The 23,997-nt window shown below is 36.2% G+C and overlaps 4 protein-coding genes across 5 annotated transcripts in view; 2 read left to right on the plus strand and 2 right to left on the minus strand.

The window, feature by feature from the left end:
- LOC111432603 (vesicle-fusing ATPase-like) overlaps positions 1-6,073 on the minus strand; it is a 12,739-nt gene extending 6,666 nt beyond the window's left edge. The window contains exons 1-12 of the mRNA XM_023069543.1: positions 5,866-6,073; positions 5,261-5,356; positions 5,086-5,167; positions 4,927-4,977; positions 4,372-4,542; positions 3,544-3,698; positions 3,363-3,471; positions 2,689-2,788; positions 2,548-2,603; positions 2,102-2,167; positions 1,902-1,984; positions 1,685-1,818 (exon numbers count right to left, since the gene is read on the minus strand). Of these exons, the coding sequence (XP_022925311.1) occupies positions 1,685-1,818; positions 1,902-1,984; positions 2,102-2,167; positions 2,548-2,603; positions 2,689-2,788; positions 3,363-3,471; positions 3,544-3,698; positions 4,372-4,542; positions 4,927-4,977; positions 5,086-5,167; positions 5,261-5,356; positions 5,866-6,050 (1,288 nt within the window). The 5' untranslated portion in view covers positions 6,051-6,073. The remainder of the gene's footprint in view (positions 1-1,684; positions 1,819-1,901; positions 1,985-2,101; positions 2,168-2,547; positions 2,604-2,688; positions 2,789-3,362; positions 3,472-3,543; positions 3,699-4,371; positions 4,543-4,926; positions 4,978-5,085; positions 5,168-5,260; positions 5,357-5,865) is intronic.
- Positions 6,074-9,796: 3,723 nt separating this feature from the next.
- Positions 9,797-16,324, plus strand: LOC111432605 (ras-related protein RABA5a-like). Of its 2 annotated transcripts, XM_023069545.1 has the most exons (5): positions 9,797-10,004; positions 14,351-14,796; positions 14,931-15,242; positions 15,875-15,923; positions 16,008-16,324. In XM_023069545.1, exons 2-5 carry the CDS (start codon positions 14,457-14,459, stop codon positions 16,030-16,032), a joined length of 726 nt encoding a protein of 241 aa, XP_022925313.1. In that variant the 5' UTR covers positions 9,797-10,004; positions 14,351-14,456; the 3' UTR covers positions 16,033-16,324. The 2 variants fall into 2 exon arrangements, with proteins under 2 accessions (XP_022925313.1, XP_022925314.1); XM_023069546.1 differs by lacking the exons at positions 15,875-15,923; positions 16,008-16,324 and adding an exon at positions 10,511-10,578 and having other exon boundaries at positions 9,979-10,004; positions 14,931-15,373.
- Positions 10,572-12,963, plus strand: LOC111432604 (pentatricopeptide repeat-containing protein At5g64320, mitochondrial). The gene has a single exon (XM_023069544.1). The coding sequence runs from the start codon at positions 10,742-10,744 to the stop codon at positions 12,935-12,937; it is 2,196 nt and encodes a 731-aa protein (XP_022925312.1). The 5' UTR covers positions 10,572-10,741; the 3' UTR covers positions 12,938-12,963.
- An 888-nt stretch (positions 16,325-17,212) lies between the features above and the next one.
- LOC111432644 (heterogeneous nuclear ribonucleoprotein 1-like) lies at positions 17,213-22,153 on the minus strand. The gene is made up of 4 exons (XM_023069588.1): positions 21,972-22,153; positions 21,387-21,611; positions 18,775-19,960; positions 17,213-17,772 (listed from the first exon to the last, which is right to left on the minus strand). Exons 2-4 carry the CDS (start codon positions 21,600-21,602, stop codon positions 17,759-17,761), a joined length of 1,416 nt encoding a protein of 471 aa, XP_022925356.1. The 5' UTR covers positions 21,603-21,611; positions 21,972-22,153; the 3' UTR covers positions 17,213-17,758.
- Between the last annotated feature and the right edge of the window lie 1,844 nt (positions 22,154-23,997).

Below are 23,997 nucleotides of genomic sequence, written 5' to 3' on the forward strand. Positions count from 1 at the left end.
GGGGGGGGGGGGGGGGGGGGGGGGGGGGGGGGGGGGGGGGGGGGGGGGGGGGGGGTAAGCATAGCAGCTTAAGGGTCCTAAATGAGGCTTTATTGGCTAGGCTATGGTGTTTTCCCCCGTGAGCCCAATTCTTTATGGCATAGGGTCATCACAAGCAAATATGGTCCCCGTCCCCATGAGTAGCCTTCAAATAGAACTTTCAAATGTACTTCCAAAAACTCAAGGAAAGTTATGTCCAATGTTCTTCCTTGTTTCTCTTCATATATCTAGTGTGTGGAGGGTGATGAGAGGAATACCTAATTTTGGGAAGATAAGACATTGGAGTATACCATCTTTCATCAATAAGGAATGGTCCGGTGGCATCCGTTATTTCTTGTTCAAAAATTATCTCGCCCTCATCGTCTTTTCCTTGTTGTGGGAGGTTAAAATCTCAAAAAAGGTGAAGTTATTTACTTAGGCAGATCCTTCACAAAAGAAATAACCTAAGAAGCACAGCTAACTTAGTTTTGGCTAACGAATCCATTTCCAACACATGTTGGACACTTGAAAACTCCAACAATTATTAGACACATACCAAAAACTTGTTAGCACAATAGAGATATTGTTAGATACTAGTGGTACAAAGTCAATATAAGTCTAACTGTTGTTAGACACATGTCAAACACTTGTTAAGTATACTAAATAGATACACAATAATATAGGATAAAGTAATGAATTTTGAGAGCAAAATACATCAAACTCATTTATTTTAAGCATATAAATACATAAACTTAGTGACTTAATTTCTTTTTGGTATAAAAATGATATATATTATGAAAATATAAATTACAATTAATGTGTCTTTGTCGTGTCTGCATCCCAGATTTATAAAAATAAATAAAAAAAAACGTGTCACCATGTCTGTGTCCATGTCTCATACCTGTATATGTACTTCTTAGGAATTAGATCATATTTCGAGGAGTTGAGGGATTTATCTAGTTTGATGGGTCCGTAGTGCTGCATACTTTGCAAGGGTGCAGGTGAGGACTTTGATCGCCTCATTGGGAGTTGTCATTGCTCGCTCAACTCGGGATTGCTTTTTCGAGTAGTCCAATTTTCAAGCAATCTGACAAAGAGAAGTCTGCTCAATGGTTGAGGTGTTCCTTTTTGCTTGCCTTTTCATGTGTTTTGCAGTGACTTGTGCAATTTTATGTGGTTTTAGTTAGAGAGGAACAGTTGAGTTTTCAAAGGATTTGAGAGGTCTAAGGAGGATGTATGGACCCTTATTAGGTCCCCATGTCTCTTTCTGAGCCTCGGTCATTAAGTCTTTCCATAATTACCTCTAAGTCTCATTTTGCTCGATCGGAGCCCATTTTTGTTTTAGTTCAGCCTCTTTCTTGAGGGGTTAGTTTTTATATCTCCTCATCTTCCTACATTTATTCTCAATGTTCAACATTCCAACCAAAAATAATGATATTTAACATCAAAAACATGTCGTCTCATAAAAAACAATATTTTTAATATGTTGCACATTTCCTTTATTCAATTCCAACTAACTTATTGAGTTGAAACTTTCTTTAACTTGACGATGGATTTAAAAATTAAAACCTTTAAAATAATAGAAATATAATTTTAAAAATAGTGCACTTTAGAGAACTAAATTATATATTTACCTTAAAAGATTAAAAATTGTGATTGAACATACCAATATCTTGAAGATTCACATCAGGAGCAATAAAAGAATTTTCTTTCATTTTGTTAGTGTGGATTTGAAGAATCTGTAAACGGCCATTCTCATCCGGCAGGCTGATTTCAACTTGAACTTCCAATCGACCTGGCCTGTAGAAGCAGATGTGCTTAATCATAGAATCATTAACAAAATACTTTGAAGAAAAGAAAATTAATGCTTAAGAGAAAGAAACCTCAAAAGGGCTTCATCAAGTAAATCCTTTCTGTTAGTCATGCCAATAAGTAGCACATTGTTTAGTGATTCTACACCATCTATCTGCATCAAAACGATGCCTCTTAGACATGATGTCATCATTGTGATAAAAAAGGATAAAAGAAAGTCCTCAAAACGTATTACTAAAATTAAATATGCAACACAAAAGTTCACACAAACCTTTGTGAGTAACTGGTTGACAATGCTATCATGAACTCCAGTTCCATCTCTAGTTGATCCCCTTGCCTGCAAACATAGTGCGAGAAAGTGAACATGTAACTTTTGGCATACATCCCGACATATAAAAAAACAAATGCTCAAATGAAAGAGAGCCAAGCCTGGAAAATGAGTGCATTGTTGATTACAATCTGTGTTCAGTTACTATTCTATAGATTAAATTAGATTAATAGTTTTAACCATTGAAATAAAATTACAGAAGACGATTAGATTCATTAATAGCCAACACCATGAGACAACTCTTTGTTTACCCAACATAGCTTTTTCAACTATGAGAGAGGAATTAAAAAGATCTAGTGCCTTTTTTCAGTCAGGGAAGTTAATTCTTTGTGAATCTACACAGAAGAAAAAATGGAAGAAAGCTACAATATAATAAAACAAACGCATACCTTACAAATAGCATCAATTTCATCAAAGATTATGACATGCAACTCACTTTGGTCTCCTGTCTTGAAAAACAGCCGTCTTCAAATTAACAAAATTGAAATACTTGTGTTGAAGTATCTAAATATCTATAGCACCACCATTACCGTGAGTCCTTTGATCATTCTCAGCATCAGCAAAAAGATCTCTCACATTCTTTTCAGTTTCACCAACAAACTTGCTCAAAACTTCAGGGCCATTGACGATCTAATAAAGTTGAGAACATGTGTTTGTATGTGTGAGAGAGAGGGAGAAAGAAAAAAAAGTTTGATCAGATCTTAATATAGATGATGGCAATTGGCAGAGAATAAGATTCAGAGCCGTAGCATTCAGAGACCATAAACAAATTGACCATTGAAAAGATGTAAATATTGACGATTGCAAATGCAGGAAGAAACTTTGTACATGCAAAATCAAGAATAACTATACTATGCTTGAGCACAGTGGGTATTTATGCCTCCGAGGTCTTAGTTCTCACTTCTTTATTTTTTCAAACCAATAACAGTCAACGTATTGTTATTTTTTCATTCTTTTCCTTTTGGCAATACCAAAATATAAGAGATCTCATGCACTAAAGTATACATCGGAAAAGAGAAAAGAGAATAAGGACGCTAAATGTGGAGAATGATATGAACCTAGGAGGCAAAAAATACTCTCTTTTATGTTTTTTTTTTTTTTTTTTTTTTAAGAAACCAAGCATTCATCAAGGAAAATGAAAGAATATACAAACATCAATAAAATATGCTTCAAACATAAATGAATGGTTGAGGTGTGTATTAACCTTTGGTTCTCTCCCATTCAACATTTTTCCAATTTGACGGGCAATCAGAGTTTTACCAGTTCCAGGTGGTCCATAAAGCAGCATTCCTTTTACATGTTTGATGCCCAACCTGTCCCAGGTATCTGCTTAGAAACATGGTAATAACAAGAAAAGGAAGTAAATTTCATTATTAGATTATTACTTGCTGGTCACGTGAGGAGGAAAAACACGAGAGGCAAAAGCTCTTCGAAATATGTCAGCAAACTCTTCACTTAATCCACCAATACCAAGTGCCTGAAGGTTAAATTCCTTTTGCCGAAAAATGTTACTACTAGCAGCTTCACGCTGATTAACTATCTGCAGAGTACAAGGGAATGCATCCAAGTCAGATAGACAGCTAAAAAAATTACTCATCCATGAATAGTACACTAAAGAAATCGAATATAAATGAATATCTAGGACCTGTACTCAGGTAATTTTTTCAATTAAAAGTACAGACAATGAGGGCAGTCAACGTAGTTTTAAACTAGACTTGTGATGACATAATAGGAACTTATTAATAATTATATCTACATTTCTATACTACAAATCTAGGATTGACTTTTTGCATTAGAAACGATAACGCTGATAAAATTAAAAGCACAGAGAAGTGGGAAGAAAATTTCCTGCACAATAGAAAGTACAGGAAGAACTGCTAACTGATGCAAAGAAAGGTTAAACTATAGTTTTAGAAAGAATAATTAAGCTTGCACCAAGTAGCAGCCACGTAAAATTATTAATCCATAAAATACAACAACAATCCAGGGATGCAAACTTCATGCCATTTCAAGGCTCTAAATGTAGCTCCTTCTAAGACAATCTATAAGAGTTGGTTAATTAATTATTTATAATCAAATGAGTCAGATAATTAATTATAAGAGGGTAAAGGATGAGGAATAAGAAGATAAGCTTAAAATGAAATGGGTATAATATTCTCTAACAAAAAAGCTTGGAAGGAAATGGATGAGTTTTTTCTAACAGGTGATCTGACCTTTATACCACTTCCATTTGATGTTTCAAATATAAAATACGTATCATTTGAAATAATCCCCCTTTCAACACCATTGGAGTTATCTTGCCCTTCCACAACAGCTTGATTAACGGTGAAGATATAGTTAGTACCATGGTACTCAAAAGAAGCTCTTTGCCCTGCTGTCATTATCTGCATGCAAGCATAACCAGCAACTCAGTAAGGTATGGCCTTCCAACCTTTTTCTGAAAGATATCATATGCTATCAACACGTAGATGAGTAACTCAAGATAAACTACATTCTAGACAATCAATATTGCCCTGGCAGATAAGTTAATTATTTAGTACATTTTAAAATAAAATAATGATGGGAAAGATCAATGAATCATCAGGAAATTTTTCAAAAGATGTCTAAATTCATCTGCCATCACCATATCACCGTAGAAACCTTATGAAATAGTATAATGGGGGGAAATTAACACAATCTACTAAAAAAAAACACTTAGAAATTATCAGCTGGAAGGTTACCAAGTAAGAAAAACATGCATATCCGGTAATTTAAGCTCAAAATCCTACCTGGTTGATAAATCTCTTCCTCAATTGGTTAGACAAGAGAACAGCATCGACCTACAAAAATATAAAAGGAATAAAACATTAATAGACTTCCTTGACGTACGCTTAGAAACTATCCTAGGTCAGGGGAGAATAGTTCAAATTTGATTCCATTCTGCATACCTGCTCACTTTTGGACCCTTTTTTAACAAACTCCAATTCCAATCTGAGTAATGCCAGATTGAAATCATCTGGCGGGATAAATCTAAGAAAAGATCAGTTTGAAAGCATTATGATTACTGAAACAGCTGCAAAAGAAAAGAAAAGAAAAGAAATAGAGTAAAGTACAGGCAAAGACCTGGCCGCAGATATTTTGTCCCCAGTTGAAACTCTAGCATGACGACGCTGAATAGCATTTAAAGCAATGTAGCCACTGCCAATGCTTCCGTGAGGAGTTTTTCTCAGTCAAGAACACAAAAATAAAATAAAATGAAAGAGAACCCTCAACATAGAATGTGCACATACTCTCCCTTTTAACCTAGTATAATTGAATTTTTCTAGTTACCAATTTCCATTACAACCTTTGCTTGATTTAGTAGACAACAAAAACAGTAATAAAAAATAAAAAAAATAAAAAAAAAAAAACTAAACGAGCAGTACCATAAATGTCAAAATTTCCATACAGAGCACAGTGGTTTTCTCAAAGAACAGGCAATAATCTCAGCTGATTTAGAAGTAGGATAATCCATAGATTAACCTTTAGACACAGATTAACCTTTAGACGAGCTAAAAACCGCACCAAGCTAATGAACTATGCTCATTGAAAATAAGGCATAATTAAAAATTAAGGCACCGTAAAACAGGATATACACCTAAGAGAAGGAAGAGTAAAGCGAGAAAATAAGAATCAAAATCCGAGGATTGAAAATGATTGAGGAAAAAGTAAAGAAATGGAAAGGATATGCGAGGGAAAGAACAAAGGAATCGGCAACCAACGCAAGGAAGAGCTTAGTGCCAGGGACGGCGTAGTTTTGCAGATCAGAAGCGGAGCAGTAAGCAAGATTAGTGAGGGCGAGGTCCGCCGCCGGTGTATTGGTAACGATCATGGTGGCCGGAGCAGTTGAGGAAAGCCCGAACCGACCCGCCATTTTCCCGCGAGGTGTTTAGATCTCTGCGATCGCCAGGAGAAAGAACCAGAGACTGAAGATGGAACAAGTCGTGCAGAGAAGACGGAGAGGGAAGGTCCTTCCAGGAAAATATTCACACGTAAAACCAATAAAGAAAATTAAAAAATTAAAAAATTAAAATAAATAAATAAAGTAAACAAACAAGAAAATAAAGGAGGCTAATATAATTTCTTCTAAAAATTACCTTTTAACTTTTAAAAATTTAATAATATCCTCAAATTTTCAAAAAATAAAAATAAAATGAAATAAAAAATATGTTTGATTTTCAAAAATACCATTTAATTTTTAAAAATGCTTTAAAAATAGAATTTCAAAAATTCTTTTAAATTTTTTTAAAAAAAATTCAAAAATACCCCATTCGTTTAAAAAAAATTATGAGTATTTTCAACCTACTAATATTTTTAAAATTTTTAAAAATTGTAAGGATATTAATGAAACTATTAAAAATAAAAGTACGAGGATATTTTTTAGATTTTTTAAACTTGTTAATATTTTTGAAAATTTAAATATAAAATTTATGGGTATTTTTATTAATGTTTTTAGATTAATTTTTGTTTAGGTAATTTGAACGGGGCTTAAAACCTATTTTAATTAAATTGGATTTAAGAGAATTGAATTTGTAAATTTTTCAATTATAGTTATTGAGTAAATTTTAGTTTAATTTTGAAAAGCCGAAATTTATTATTTAAAGACAAAAACCGAGATATTAGTATAAACTTATATGCCATATAAACCATGACAATATTTTGTTGCACTTTTAATTTTCATTTATTATAGTACTTGACAACGGTTTTATATTACGAAGGTCAAATGTATAATTCTACACTAGAAAAGGATAACGATAAAAATTATAGTAACGTTGAAGAGACTCAAGTCATCGCTGGCAAGATGGAGAAGGGACCATATAGGTATTTAGTAGTCGACGGGAACGAGGTCACTCCTCCCCGAACTTGCATAACATTATGAACCTATTTGAAAAGTTTGTAATTTTAAATGAAGTAAATAAATAAAAGAAGGGCTAAAAGGCAATTTAATGAACTCATAGATAGGGTACCCTTTCAAAGAAGGTTTACTGGCCATTTCTATGTCACGGCTTTGTATGAGAATCATTTACAAAATAAGGTAAATTGATATGAACCACGACTAAGAAATTTTCATACCTCAAGTTCCAATTATAAAGACGAGAGTCAAGAAGTTACAACAAGCTTTGTACACTTATTTTCAAGCTATAGTGAGTTCGTTAAAGGAAATTCTAGAAAACGAACTTAGTTGAATTTATGGAACTAGTCCAAGGATAATTAATAAGCACATTTTCTTTATTGCATTATTTAATTATCATTTAAATATTTATTGGTCATATTTAAGCTGGTTTTTAATATAGGAGTTAAGTGATATGTAATCCACGTAGGTTATCATAATTCATCATTAACTAGTAATTTTAATATGGAGGTTATGAATATTTCTCATTAACTAGCCATTTTAAGATGTGATGTGTCACATACGTTAAGTCGTCAAAGGCTTGTCTTCTTTTCTTTTAGTGCAGACATCACATTTTAGAATTAAAAAGAATAGAGTTTCTATTTTAGCTTTATTGAGAACTATTTTTTTTACTCTGCAAATTCTTGTGTTTAAAATTTGTATGCTATAATCATTCAAGTGGTATTGATTAATCTTGTGGAGTGATTTGAATCACGAGTTTTCTTTAGTCTTAATCTTGATCATCAAGGTAATCCGTTCCAAAACTTTCCCTGGGGTTGATTCTATACCATAAATACTCAATAAGAAATTTTCTATTACGATAAAATATGCAAACTATTATATGGCTAATGATACTAAATCTAGAGATCTTAGTTAATTACCTGAAACACACACGTGAAATTTTCCACTTAAACCACTTCTGCCATCATTTCTCAAAGTGAATATTAGTGACTAGTTACCTAATTCACATTGGGTAACTATTACCACATATAAATTAACATCGTTATCAATTCTCGATTACCTCTCATAGCATGTAACCCTTATTATGATAACAATTTTCTATGATCACTCTATAAAGTGACCGTTTGTAGTTGGTTACCCGATTCACACAACGTGTAACCTTTGCCATAATCTTCACATTCATCAAACATAATTCATCAAACATAATAGGCATGAATTAGGTTCCAAAAACATTTAGGAATTCCATACAAAATATCATTTAGGAATTCCATGAAATAATATTTATTAAAAATAAAAATTTACAAATACGTTACAACTGAAATTCTCTCAACAAAATCGCACTATGAAATATAATAAAACACAATGAAAAAATTTGGAGTCTACTTTAGACTTCTATCTAACAGGTTTGTAGCTACCAATTACCTCGCGCATCATCTTCAACTGATATCCTTGCACCACTTACAATGCAGAGAAGCACGAGTAAGTAGCTCACTTATTCTACTTCATCAACTACATAGTTTAAGCCTAGCTACTAAGACATCAATAGCTATAACATAGATTTCCGATCGTAGGTTGCTTGTTGTAAATAAGACTTATTTTGCTTAATTGTTCTTATAACTCGACTCCATAGAGTTTAGTTATCACTTCAGCCCAATCAACTTCATAATTGTTATATATGTTCCATGGGTCAACTTTCTGTAAACTACACGTGGATTCTCGTGTAACTACTTATTCTCAAGACTTGCTTGTGTCTGAATGTTGCATAAATACGTCTTAGGTTTCTTTAAGCCGTTTAGCTTTTATTGAGCCCCTATGTTATTTTATGTTTATAAGTAAATAATAATAATAAGACAAAAAAGAAAAAAAAAAGTTCTGGACACTTGGAGAAAGCATATTACATGGTGGTATTGATATGGATAGAAGAGGTTGTGTTTAAGCACAGGGTTAGAAGCGTTTTAGGCCGATTAGGGGTGAGGGCGGGCAAGAAAATAGAAGTCCTTACTTACAACTGGTAGCTTGTTTAGGGTTTCAACCTCAACAGTTGGCAACTAAACACGAGGGTTGCGCTCGTTGCGAGACTTATCCCAACACCTTACGACACAAGCTGATGACAACCATGTACCACCTATGACCGCGTTCCCGAAAGCACCCCTTTCTTTCAAGAGGATTCGTATGATGTCCCACATTGGTTGGGGAGGAGAACAAAACACCCTTGTGTGGAAGAACAAAACACCATTTATAAGAGTGTGAAAACCTTCTCCTAACAGACGCGTTTTAAAGCTTCGAGGGGAAGCCCGAAAGGGAAAACCCAAATAAGACAATATCTGCTAGCGGTGGATTTGGGCCTTTACAATTCGTGACTTTCCAAGGCCCGCCTCATGGTATCCACATACATATATGTTGACCTAAAGTGTGTACTTTGTAGATGAATGCTTTTTTATCTTCTTTAGCATAGGGTTTACCTCTAAGTAATGAACAATTATTATTATTATTATTATTTTGTCGACATTTTCGTCGATTATTATTATTATTATTATTATTTATTTTGTCGACATTTTCCTTGATTATTATTAATATTATTATTTTGTAAAAGAACCAAGTTTAGGATTGACTCATCCAACAACTCAATCACAAGCTCAAATTCCAGTCATACTCTTGATTGGGCGAAAATTTTAATTTCTATCTTAGAAGTTCGAAATGTGTTCATCCTTGAAATCGGAAATTTTGTACTGTTTTGTTGAAGGAACTTGATCGAGCGGGCCATTATTGTTATAGCCCAGCCCAGATTCTTGCTTCAGTTTCCAATTCAATCAATTCAGATTTTAGTACTGTTTCTGCTTCCGCTTCCGCTTCGAACGAATCAGGATTCACGTTACTGCTCATTGCTGTTCCCATTATCATTATCCGACCAAGTGATGAACGTTGATGAAGCTGCTTCTTCCTCCCCGTAATTTGCAACCCTAACTCTCATTTCAGGTATTGATTTTCCCCCTTTTCCTTTTTCATTTCAATCCCTTCTTACTCTTCAATTTCTTGCAGTTTTTTCGCTTTCAGCCTTCACTTGCTGCCCCCACATGCCCACTCCGTTCTGTTATTCCTTCATTCTGATCACTAGAACTCAAATTCAAATTAAGACGAACTTACCCATTGCCATTCCTCACATCCAAATCTAACCCCCACTCTGTTGGAGTTTCATGTTCTTTTAAATTTTTCTTGGGACTTTTGCTTTCTGCAATTCTGGGTTTTGGTTGATGTTGAGAAACATGATTGTTGGTTTCAATAGACTGTTTGATTTATGGAAATAGAGTTCATTTTCCTTTCACTTTGGTGTTGTTCGATTCTGGAGTGAACTCATCTTGATTCATCGTGCTATTCTAGTCTGAGCTTATTAAGATTTATGGGTTTCGGTGCCATTCTCTGGACTTCTGTTTATTTCTTTTCCCATGTCCCTTATATTCTTGAATTCTATTTCTTCATTGTAGATAGGGAAGAGTTGATGTTTAGGTGGAATTTCAAAATTTGACTTCCTGGAGGATCCAAATTTCAGAAGGTATTCTAAGATAGTATGATTCTAAGCTTGGACGATGGCTTAAGATAGTATGATTCTGTTTTAGTTGGTGATTTTTCTGTGGGAAAATCAAAATTTCTTGCAATATTTGTAAGCGATTATTCAACAGCAATTTGAAGTCAACCACCAGGACAATCTTCTATTAATGTATACTTCTTTTGGAAACATTGTTAAACGGACCAAAAATCTTTGTTCTTTGGAGCCTAAGATTATTAATCATATTGAGAACTCTTGCAAATCTAGCTTCTTAGCTGGGAATATTGGAGATGGAAGTGGTTGTCCAACCAAGATGAATATTGAATCAGAGCGTGAAACCGAATGGGAGAGTTTACTAGAACCTTTTGATCTCACAAAGCTTAGAAAGTCTCACATTCTGATTACCCCTGTTCAACTATGCAAATTGCTTGAGCTTCCACTTGATGTGCCCACATTGTTGGAAATATTTGAACGGGTGGGTGCCCAAAAGGGTTATTGCCATACATTTGATGTATACTATGTGCTAATAAATAAGCTTGGAACAATTGGGGAGTTCAAGGTTATAGATAAACTGTTAACACAGATGAAAGAAGAAGGGATTGTTTTTCGAGAGTCCATTTTCATGATCATTATGAAACATTATGGGAAAGCTGGACAACCTGGACAGGCAATTCGATTGCTCCTAGATATGAGAGCTGTTTATTCATGTGAATCAACTTTTGAATCTTATAATGTAGTTTTGGAAACACTCGTGACGGGCAATTGTCCAAAAGTTGCTACGAATGTTTATTATGACATGTTGAGTAAGGGTATTTCTCCTACTGTTTTTACTTTTGGCATTGTGATGAAAGCTCTTTGTATGATTAATGAGGTCGACTCTGCATGCTCACTCCTTAGAGACATGACAAAGCATGGATGTGTACCGAATTCTATAGTTTATCAGACGTTAATACATGCGCTATCCAAAAATAACCAAGTTAGTGAAGCGTTAAAGCTTTTAGAAGAAATGTTTGTTATGGGATGCATGCCTGATGTTCAAACCTTCAATGATGTTATTCATGGCCTCTGCAAGGTAAATAAAATTCAAGATGCAGCAAAATTGGTTGATCGAATGCTTCTTCGAGGTTTTAACCCAGATAGTATGACTTATGGTTTTCTGTTGCATGGATTATGTAGGATTGGAAAACTCAATGAAGCAAGAGCATTATTGAACAAAATTCCTTGTCCAAATAATGCGATCTTGAATACGTTAATCAATGGGTATGTTATGAGTGGACGACTTAAGGAAGCTCAAAGCTTTCTTAATGAGACTATGATAAACTTTGGTTTTGACCCTGATATTTTTACATACAACATCTTGATGCATGGGCTTTGCAAAGAGGGGAGTCTTGGTTTTGCTCGTGATTTGGTTAATGAGATGTCTAGGAGGGGTTGCAAGCCGAATGTGATCACATATGCAATATTGATTGATGGGCTTTGTAAAGCTGGGTGTCTTGAAGAGGCTGGTCTTGTTTTACATGAGATGTCAACAAAGGGATTGACTATAAATACAGTTATATACAATTGCTTGATATGCGCCCTATGTAGGAATGAGAAGGTTCATGCTGCTTTAAATCTGTTTCGTGAAATGCCCACGAAAGGTTGCAAGCCCGACTTATTTACATACAATTCTCTAATCTTTGGATTGTGCAAGGTTGATCAGATTGATGAAGCCTTCAGGTTGTTTCATAATTTGTTATTGGACGGTGTTGTTGCCAACAACGTGACTTACAATACACTGATTCATGCACTTTTGAGGAGAGGTGCATTCCAAGAAGCGCTTACACTTGTTAATGATATGTTGTTCAGAGGCTGCATCCTCGATAAGATTACTTACAATGGACTGATAAAAGCGTTTTGCAAAGCTGGGAATGTTGAAAAAGGATTGGAATTATACGAGAAAATGATAATGGATGGACTTAACGCTGATACAATATCGTGTAATATTCTCATCAACGGGCTCTGTAAAGTTGGAAAAGTGGACAATGCATTTGAGTTTCTAAGAGATGCGATTAATCGAGGTTTCGTGCCTGACATAGTCACATATAACAGCGTTATAAATGGACTTTGCAAGGTTGGACGTATCAGGGAAGCCTTAAATCTATTTGATAGATTACAAGTCGAAGGTGTTCGCCCTGATGCTTTTACGTATAATACTTTTATCAGTTGGCACTGTAAAGAAGGCATGGTGAATGATGCTTGTTTATTTTTTTATAGAGGTATAGAGAATGGTTTTGTACCTAGTAATGTGACTTGGAATGTGCTGGTCAATACTTTGGTAAAACAAAGTCACGAGAATATGTTTTTCGTGTCAGATGAGTTCTGATGATAAAATGCGCTCGTGTTGTGTTAGATGTTCTTCTGGTAATTACTCTTCTCTTGTCATTATTTATAACTGAAAAGTGTATTCTGAGACATTTCAGTTTCTCTCTGTGAAGCATACATTTATCAGAATGTTTAGAAATATATGTAAATTTGTGAATTGCCAACGCCCGTAGAAACAAAATTACGAAGCTAAGGAAATTTTCACTTGATTGAATAAGTTTTGTGTGTGTTCATGCCTCGTTCATATTAGCCTGACTTTACTTGATTTGAGTTCCTTACTTCCACTATTTTGCTCGATTATCGATTTATTTTCTTCTTTTGAAGAGTTTCATGATAGAATAATTTGCACCAAAGTAGATATCATAGTATTTCTGCTTCTGTATGATCTTTGAAGAGGATTTATGATGTAGATTCTCCTATATTGCTTTCCGTCCAAAATCACCAAAACAAAAAAAGCTCGTATAGAAGACCACGAGATCGTTCTCTCCTTTTAAAACGATGATATCTGAGAATAGTTATGTGAGTGATGTTATTAGTTAGAAGAGTTGTTTGCAAGGAAAGGGGGATTCTTTTCTCTTTTTTCACCAGCAAATGGGCAAGTAAAGAAAAACATCTGATCATGTGATTGCCTTTTGTTGCATCCTTTGCATGTAGAATATGAATTGATCTTGTCATGTCACTTTTCTCTGTGGACGATGAAATTGTGTAAATTAATATTTGAGTCTGGGTCGTAAAGTGAGATATCTCACATTGGTTGGGGAGGAGAACGAAACACCCTTTATAAGGGTGTGGAAACCTTTCCCTAGCATACGCATTTTAAAACCTTGAGGGAAGCCCGAAAGGGAAAACCCAAAGAAGACAATATCTGCTAGCAGTGGGCGCGTTACATAAAGAGACTCCAATCATCACATGTGACATTTGTAGTTACTCTTTTTTGTGCTTGTGTGTCTGTTCCAATGTTTCGCTCGAGAAAGTCATTCTTTGCTGGTGCCAAAATCTTGTATGTTGTTCCATCTCTATAAAGTATTTGAATGTATATAAAAGATGAGGAAAATACAGCTTATATATATATATACATATTTGTGAATTCATATCGGTTACTGGATGATAAAACTGGGCTGGTCGCCCGCTGGTCACGTGCAAACGCATTGCTCTCAAGGTATTGAGTTTAATCTTGCTTGGCAATAGTATCCTATACATGTATATTGGTCTATTGGTGATAAGTTACTCATTTAATAATAGAATGTCATAATATTGTCTATTGGCTTCAGAATATAGGTAGCTCATAGATTCTTTCTTTACTCCATGAAGTAAGTACTCACGAAATGTGTCTGCCAGCCTATTTTATACCTTTCCCTTCCTTTCAAGTTTCCCTTTATATCTTCACGAATTCTATTTCTTTGATTGTGAATAGGGAAGAATTGCATCCTGATGTTGAATTTGAGTTTGTGAAGAACCCTGATTTCAGAAGGTATTTTGAAACTATTATGGTTCTATACAGTTTGTGTGAGGTCTGAGCAATGGCTTTTTATTCTGAGGAGGAAAAAACAGAGGATTATCTTTTCAAGATTGTTTTAATTGGTGATTCAGCCGTGGGAAAATCGAATTTGCTTGCTCGATTTGCTCGAGATGAATTCTACCCTAACTCGAAATCAACCATCGGAGTCGAGTTCCAAACCCAAAAGATGGAAATAAATGGAAAGGAAATCAAAGCTCAGATATGGGACACTGCTGGACAAGAACGATTTAGAGCTGTTACATCTGCTTATTATCGAGGAGCTGTTGGAGCTCTCGTGGTATACGACATTAGCAGGCGTCCGACCTTTGACAGCATTGGAAGATGGCTGAATGAACTTCACAGTGAGTATTATAATAACGATGCGCTTTTTATTTGTAATGATATTGTCACGGTGTTAGGTTGTTTATGTCGGGAAGTTTTCGTCGTGTTTATAACCTGAAAGGACTGATTGGGTCATCGATGTTTTATTAAACAGCTCATTCCGACATGAACGTAGTAACCATACTGGTAGGCAACAAGTGTGATCTGAAGGATGGTAGAGAAGTAGGTACTGCTGAAGGGAAGGCTCTGGCAGAAGCTCAAGGTCTGTTCTTCATAGAAACCTCGGCCCTCGATTCCTCGAACGTAACAAACGCTTTCCAGACAATCGTGAAGGAGATCTACAACATACTGAGCCGAAAAGTTATGATATCTGAAGAACATAAGAAGGATGGGAGGTGGATGGAGAATGGAAGAAGTACCGTAGTGTTACATGGAAAGGAGGAAGTAGAAGAGGAGGCCAAAAGAGGTAGCTGTTGCTCATCTTAGTACTTTACATATTCCATTGCTCTGAAACTCTGTATCTTATGTTGTCTTCTCTGTAAACAATATTCATGTTTGTACTTGAAAATTAGTAGGAGTTATTGATTTGATTTGATTAGCTGGCGGAGTCGTGTTTGTACTTGAAAACGATTCCAGGGACGGGGGCAGGAATATGTTCTCGTACTGGTTTAGCTGACGGGAAAAAATTAATTAACAAAACGTTCCAAAAAATAATTATATAATAAATTACATTCCGTCCTTATTGAAGAGTGGGTCGCACGCTTCTCACGAGTGAAAACATGAAACATAATGAGTAGTTCCTAATAATAAAAACTTAGATATGTTTGGCACGTTTAATTAAAATAATTGACCTATTGAAAAGTCTGACTATCGTGTGATTGTAAGTTTTACACCGTTCACCTTGTTCGGGCAAATAAAGCATAGATAAGGTTAATTTGACTTGTTTTTTAACTCCTAGGTAAATCTCACTCGCAAGTGGTTATAAATCACACGAATTTTATTGCCCATCAACTCCGTCTTAGAAAGTTGTTATGATTAAGTGATCGTCATTGCATTTTGATTGAAATTGAGGGGTATTATTGCCATGGTTTGTCTTAGATTGTCATCGCACACCCAGATTTGTGCACAATCGACCACAGATCCGTCGGTAAGTCCTTGAATTTGGGATATGAATTTTTTTTGAGTTTGGTAGCTATTTTATGTTAGATTTCATCAAGCATGGGTTGTGCAACCATCAAATTGGTAGAGGTTGTTAGGATAACCACCGTAGCTCGGTCACTGCCATTGAGCCATGTTGCAGTGAGTTGGTGTGGATCATCACTAGAGAATAACGAAAGGAAACGTGCAAGGATGCTAGCTTGTGCATTCGATTTGGTTCAACATGCATCTTGGTTCATTTCAATGTATGCAAGCGGTTCGGGTCAACAATCAATTAATTAACGGTCAATAGTTTAGTTGAACCGATTGAATTCAAGTTTTTCTCTTGATTCATTTTTAAGACCGGTTTACCCTGGATTTGCGTCAGAGACATTACCTATCGGTATTCATTGTTTTCATTTGCACGTGTTTTCATTGCATAGTCCATTGGTATTAATCTAGTTTTCGAATCTTTCGAAGGTCATGACAAAAACATCTAACATTATTATCTTGCTAACATTGTGACCCATTTTGTAATGGTTACAAATGATTTAATCCAAACCCATTTTGTAATGGTTACAAATGATTTAATCCAAATCTTTCATACGAAGACGTGTGAGTGGGGGCATCTTATACATTAAGTTTGTATAAGAATGGACAATAAAATATTTACCTCTCTCTATAAATCTATGAGAAGATTACTATTCACAGGATTATCATATGCGACTCGATTTTAATTTTGAAGGGGTTACGAACTCTTGTGAGGGGTTGTTCTTTGATATGCATGGGTGAGAATGACTACTTGCATGATATTTGAGGATTTGTTGTACCTCTGGACACTCGACTATGATGGGTCCGTGGAGGTTGTGTGTGTAGGAAAGTTCTACCCATCCAATTTTTGTCTAGGACTGAAGGTCAACTCTATGATAGGTCCATAATCATGATTGCATATATTTGCATTCCTTAACTCCACCTAATTATGATTGCATAGGTTTGCATTCCCCGACCCCAAAGTAGATTACTTACCGAATATTTCTTGAAATACTCAAGTCACGTGCAATGCATCCTATACGGTTGACGTTACCGAATATTTCTTGAAATACTCAAGTCACGTGCAATGCATCCTATACGGTTGACGTTAAAATACTCAAACGATATACTACTCCTCTATTTTAGGTAAAAACAATGCACCATTGCACCCTTGTACGATTGATGGTTATATCGTAAATAGAGTAATAGCATATAATCTGTAGATCTGTTTTTGCTGTAAAGTAAGAAAGAATTGGAAGGAAGGTAGGCGGAGAGTATGATATATCTCTAAATAAATGAACCTCAGTTTCATACAATCAATCACATGAGAAGTAAAAACCCAGAACCGCTAATAATAATAACAAGAGATGAAACAACAAGAAGAAAGCCTGAACGAGTTGTTCTAAAACGAACCCGAAACCAAAGAAAAGAAGAAAAAATATGATGTCGATTCGTTCGTGTGACACCGTTTCTTTGTCGGAGTAACGTATGATCATACCTTACCCACAATCCAATTATACATATCAATCAAATCAAATTACAAGTAAAGAAAGGAAGAAAAGACCTATATTTTCAAGCTCAACCCAAAAACCAAACCCTCTGGAACCTGCTTTCTTTTATGGGACACTTTCTCAAAACAGAAAACAAATTAGCTCTCACAGTATCATATCGTCATATGGGAGGAGGAGGCGGAGGAGGGGGCGGAGGAGGCGAAGGAGGAGGAGGCGGAGGAGGAGGAGTGTATCACAATTACCAAAAACATCATCACCTACTATTATAAAACTCTTGATTTCTGTTGCTTCTATCTTCTTCTTCCTAAGCAGCAATTCCTGAATCAAACAAACATTTTACCATTCATAAACGGATCTTGTTCAAGTAATGTCGTTGCGTTTAATCATGCTTAAACTGATATCAATAAGCTCGAAGATCTAATGTTTGTAGAGATATAATGCACCGCTAGCAGATATTGTCTTCTTTGAGCTTTCCCTTTCGGGTTTACCCTCAAAGATTTTTAAACGGTCTACTACTAGGGAGAGGTTTCTACACCCTTGTAGAGAGTGTTTCGTTCTCCTCCCCAACTGATGTGGGATCTCATAATCCACCCCCCTTCAGGGCCCAGTGTTCTCGCTGGCACTCATTCCTTTCTCCAATCGATGTGGGATCCCTACCAAATCCACCCCCTTCGGGGTCCAACGTTCTTACTTGGCACCCCACCTCGTGTCTACCCCCTTCGGGGAACAGCCTCTTCGCTGGCACATTGTTCGGTGTTTGGCTTTGATACCATTTGTAATAGCCCATCCCCATCGCTAACAGATATTGTCCTCTTTGGGTTTTCCCTTTCGGGCTTACCCTCAAGGATTTTAAAACGCATCTACTAGCGAGAGGTTTCCACACTCTTATAAAGGGTGTTTCGTTCTCCTCTCCAACTAATGTGGGATCTCAAACAATCCACCTCCCTCAGGGCCCAACGTTCTCGCTGGCACTCATTCTTTTCTCCAATTGATGTAGACCCCTACTAAATCCACCCCCTTTAGGGCCTAGCATCTTTACCGGCACATCGCCTTGTGTCTACCCCCTTCAGGGAACAACCTCCTCGTTGGCACATTGCCCGGTGTCTAGCTCTGATATCAGTTGTAACAACCCAACCCACCACTAGCAGATATTGTCCTCTTTGGGATTTCCCCTTCGAACTTACCCTCAAGGTTTTTAAAACACGTCTACGAGAGAGGTTTCCACACCTTTATAAAGAGTGTTTCGTTCTCCTCCCCAACCGATGTGGGATCTCACATGTAACGACGTTAAAAGAACGAAAGAGAGGGAGAGAGATTCACCTCTATTCGACTGTGTATTAGAAACACCATATCCAACGGTATAACCAGAAGCATTGTTTCTACTAATAACATCTGAAGCTGCATTGCCAAGCCCAAACCCAATTGAGGAAGAATCCTCAAGCTCTGTGGGCAATGACTGCCAACTTGAATGCCCATAAAATGAGTTTCCTTCTTCATTATTCCCATGAACTTCATCATAAATATTTGGTGCAGAGTACAAAGAAGCTGAAGAAACATTGCTTCTAATGCTTCTACCATAACCTACCACGCTTCCTCCGTTTCCAAACTCGACGTTACCAGCACCATTGAATGGAGAAGAACCCGTGTTTTCGCCATGACCTACACCCCAAAGCCCTCCAATACCGTTCAATGAACTCGTTCCCGTATGCACACCACCAGAGCCAGGAAATGTCCTCAGGTGCGAGGCGTTTGTACCAGCCGAGTTACCGACATTTCCCCACAGATTCTGAACCGACGAGCTTAAAATAGAACCATTACCTCCACTGCCTCCGCCATATACCATGGGGCTTGGACTACCATACCTATTTAAATTTCCACCATAGGAAGAACTCATTACCCGTCCGTAAATGAGGTTAGAACTGCCATTGGGACCGGTCCCATAGTTGAGGTTCAACCCTGCGTCGAGATTTACACCTATTCCATAACCAGGACTAATTGGAGACAGCCCACCCCGACCGACCGTAACAGGACTAAACCTACCATCAGATCTCAGTCCATATCCCCCAACTGAGGTTGTGTTATATCCTTGATTATAACCACTTAAATAGCTACCAACTCTACCAAAACTGTAAGGGTATGCACCTAATTGATTTCGGTTTGGCACTGGTGATAATTCTTTTGGAACAGCTCTCTTAACCTCAACCATTTTACCATTGAGTTCATGAAATGTTTTGTATAACACTTTCTCCACCGATTCCTCCGACTCGTATGTGATAAATCCAAAGCCTCTCGGTCTCTGAGTATTGTGATCATACATCACCACGGCATCTGTGATCGTTCCAAACTGATCAAAATATTTTTTAAAGTCACTCTCCGTAACCGTTGATGCCAAACCCCCTACAAATATCTTCTTTGTGCGAGTCGGGCCAGGTGACCCAAGGATACCGGTATTGTTCCTGCTCAAAATGTTCTGATCGTCTCGAGGAACAGCCTTCTTTGCTTCAACCTAAAACAAAAAAATGAATATCGAAACATGAACATGATAAACTTTACTCTAATTGCGATACAAATAGATATATCTTGACGCAACAAAATGTATCGTTTTAATATAAGCGGTGAACATCACATGTAAATCCTAATGTCCATGCATCCACGAACTCCATAAGATATCGAGCCCCCTAATTTGCACAAATCTGAGTTTCAATTCTTCCGATGTCCTTTCTCGGTCGAGGGTATAGCTAATTACCATTGAGTTACGCTCACTTGGACTAGTTTCAAACCTTTTTTCGTGCAAATAAATTCCTTTACTGTCATCGTGCTTATTACCTTTTCTAGAACATGTATAAACAATCGGTTCCCAAAACGATTGACATTCGGGGCAAATGCAGGCGGCATTGTACTTCCACAAAAATATGAACAGCCACATGAAACAAAATTCACCCTGATAAAATGCAGACAGCCAAATCTTCCCCTCCAAAGCTCCAAAGGAAAATTATAGTTTATATGTTACCCCTCCAAAGCTCCAAAGGAAAATTATAGTTTATATGTTTTTCAAAACAAAAGTGATTCGACGTTAACTAGTGTTAGGAACCACGACTCTCCACAATGGTATGATTGTCCACTATTTGGTTGCCCCAAAAGACCTCGTACTAATGGAGATGTATTCCTTACTTATAAACTCCTAAATTAGCCAACGTGGGACACACCACTTGAGTCCCTTTTGACTACACCTTCGAGGCTCACAACTTCTTTGTTCGACATTTGAGGATTCTATTGATATGGCTAAGTTAAGGGCATGACTCTGATACCATGTTAGGAATCACAGACCTCCACAATGGTATGATATTGTCCACTTTGAGTATAAACTCTTATGACTTTGCTTTGGGCTTCCCCGAAAGGCCTCATACCAATGGGGATGTATTCCTTACTTATAAACCCTTAAATTAGCCAATGTAGGACACACCCTTTGTTCGACACTTGAGTCACTTTTGACTACACCTTCGAGGCTCACAACTTCTTTATTCGACATTGAGAATTCTATTCACATGGCTAAGTTAAGGGCATGACTTTGATACCATGGTAGGAATCCTAGACCTCCACAATGGTATGGTATTGTCCACTTTGAGCATAAGCTCTCGTAACTTTGCTTTTCAGTTTCCCAAAACGGCCTAATATTAATGGAGATGTATTCCTTACTTATAAACTCAGTATCATTCCCTAAATTAGCAAATGTACGACTCCCTCCCAACAATCCTCAACAAGAGGTTCAAATTCTCATCCTCGAGTTGTTGAACTCAAAAAAAAAATGTAAATGTAAGAAGAGTTGTGACAAGTTTCAATCATGATGAACACCAAAGAACAATCAGGAAAACCATGATCCTTCCATGAGCATATTGATTAGCAAAATCAAAAGAAGAATTCAAAAAACTTACAGTTCTTCCATCAATAACATGCTTCTCCAATACAACTCTAGCTGCAACAACAGGGTCAGAAAACACGACGAAACCGAAGCCACGAGCACGGCCAGTGTTCCGATCCCTCATGATCATCACCTCCACCACTTCTCCATAGGTTTGAAAATACTGTTTAAGTCGATCTTCATCTGTGTCCCACGAAATACCCCCAATAAAAAGCTTGCCAGGATCCATGAGCCCACTCTACAAATCCATCCCAACTAACCCCATCAAATACCATTCAACAAAATGAATCCACAAACCACACACCAATAGCATATCTTAAACACAAACAATCCAAAGAAGCATTGATTAGGGAAGCATCACAATGCAAGCTAAATTAAACAAACAAATTCATCATCAAAATGATTGAAATCAGATTCGATCTCAGAACATCGGAGCGGCCACGATGGATCTAGAAGCCAGAAATGCTCAAAAGGCCAAAGGAAGAAAAGGGGAATGAGCGGAGAGGTCAAAATTGAGAGGAAATGAGTCTTGATTGAAAACCCAGAAAGCATTGGAGTAAAAGGATTGCAAGAAAAGAAGGAAGAATAAAAAACTTACCGAAATGAAAAGGACCCAGGTGGGAAGTGTAGAATCTAAGATCTAAGAGAAGGCATAATAAGAAGAGAGGGCGAGAGGCCCTCCTTTTTTGCTATCTCTTCCGTCCCAGCTACTGTTTTGGTTTATGTTCAACATAAATATGCAATATCAAGTAAGGTAACCAAGGGTATATATGAAACAGGGAGGTGAAGGATATTTGTGTAAGAGAAGGAATTTGCATCTGAAATGCCCCAATATTGGGTATACATTTATATATATATATATATATATATCTATAGGTAGGGAGAGAAAAAACCAGAAAAGAGAGACCTGGCTGATTTTACTAGAGAATTTTTTTTATTTTTTATTTGAGGAATAATTATTGATTTTGTGGCATTGGAAGTAGTCAATGTGAATTAAAAAAAAAAAAAAAAAATGAAGTTTTTGAGTGTTAATTCCCCAAATTACTTACTGTGGAGGCAAGGAATGAGCCATTTTAGGATGAACTTAGCTTATCCACCTTTTTCAATTTTTTAATTCAATTAAATTAATAAAAATAATTTTAAATTTTCTATTTTCTACTCTTACATTTTTTAACGTTTTAATACTATTTTTTTTTAAATCTATAATAATTAAGGAAGACCGTTACTAATCTTTTATTTAAAATTTTTTTACTAAATTTCATTAATATTTTTTTAACTCTTTTTTTAAATTAAAAATATTTTTAGCTCCATGCTTTTAAAAAATATCCATTAAATATTAGGAATACTGCCAACCCTCTTTACCTTTAAAAAAAATTAAAAATTTCTTGCCTATTTAATTATTTAATTCATACTTGTCACCAACAAAAGCAATACTTTATTAAAATAGATTTAATTTCTTAGTTAGAGAGATAATTTTCCTCCCAAATACAGGAACAGTATACACAACAACATATTCGAACATTTAAGCTCTCGGTCGAGAACATTTAAATTAGTTAAATTTTTTTAATACGAAAATAGAGAGGGGAGGAAAAAGAAAAAGTGGGGTAAAGACTTTAAAGGGATTGCTTGTGGTCACACACATTCTTGTGGAGTTTAATAAAATAGATGTTCAAGTTCAATGAACCAAGTTATATGTAATCAAATTATGGACTAAGGGGGAGATCACCAATTTGAATGGTTGAAATGAATCCCAAACAATCTTCAATATCACACTAACAACCTGAGAGGACAACATTTAAATAAACCAAACCTATTAATCCTAATCCTTCTTTTCATCATCGATGTGAGGTTCGTATGACTCAATATCAACCAAGATTATTCCATTCAAACTACAAAAAGGGTTGGGGTAAACTTTTGGAAAACTAAAAAATTCATCATCCGTACATGATGTGTCTCTCGATTTGTTTCATGACCGAGGACGATGGTGCATCATCCAACACACCAAGAGTGTGCAATGAAGCTAAGTCGAGGCATATACAAGGTTCTAGAGAATGAGGCGATACGAGTGTCGAAGACAAGTTCGAAAATGGTTGGGTAGGGCCTTAAACCATAACCTAAGAAGTTGGAGTTCTGATATGAGTTTCATATACGGCTCAAGAATTAAGTCTGTCGATATGAAAGATAAAAGTTCACCAATTTAGTGTCAATCGAATACTCGATAGACTATGCACAAGGCTGTATGTCTACTCGCCAAAATGACATCTACTCGAGAATGATTGAAAATGCCTTCAGGAGGCATGGTGTCAACTCTCCATCACCTTGAGCCCTGTGACCTAAGCGAGCTCTACCTTGTGGCACGTATGAGTGTCACAAGATAAGCATCTCGGACGTCTTCTTTTGAGAAAGGTCTTTCAAGGACAGTACCAAAAATCTCAAGATTTCCAACGAATGTCGTTTCGTGACTTCTTCCAGTTTTTTTTTTTTTTTTTTGCTACATTTTAAAACCATCTAAAAGTTTAGGAGTATTTTTGAAACAATATTAACTATTTTCATCTAAATTCCATAGGAGTATTTTTATTAATTTAATTTAATTTTAGATGATAAATAAAAAAAAAAAAAAAAAA

This window comes from Cucurbita moschata, unplaced genomic scaffold, assembly GCF_002738365.1.
Source record: "Cucurbita moschata cultivar Rifu unplaced genomic scaffold, Cmos_1.0 Cmo_Scf00039, whole genome shotgun sequence".
NCBI lineage: Eukaryota > Viridiplantae > Streptophyta > Magnoliopsida > Cucurbitales > Cucurbitaceae > Cucurbita > Cucurbita moschata.

Excerpts from the sequence above, each read along its gene's own strand:
- LOC111432604 (XM_023069544.1), top strand. The coding sequence starts at position 10,742 with ATGTATACTTCTTTTGGAAACATTGTTAAACGGACCAAAAATCTTTGT.
- LOC111432605 (XM_023069545.1), top strand. The coding sequence starts at position 14,457 with ATGGCTTTTTATTCTGAGGAGGAAAAAACAGAGGATTATCTTTTCAAG. Across the intron at positions 15,243-15,874 it reads AGAAGAGGAGGCCAAAAGAG|ATTGTCATCGCACACCCAGA; the intron begins GTAGCTGTTGCT and ends GGTTTGTCTTAG. Across the intron at positions 15,924-16,007 it reads AATCGACCACAGATCCGTCG|CCATCAAATTGGTAGAGGTT; the intron begins GTAAGTCCTTGA and ends TGGGTTGTGCAA.
- LOC111432644 (XM_023069588.1), bottom strand. The coding sequence starts at position 21,602 with ATGGATCCTGGCAAGCTTTTTATTGGGGGTATTTCGTGGGACACAGAT. Across the intron at positions 19,961-21,386 it reads ATGTTATTGATGGAAGAACT|GTTGAAGCAAAGAAGGCTGT; the intron begins GTAAGTTTTTTG and ends TTTTTGTTTTAG.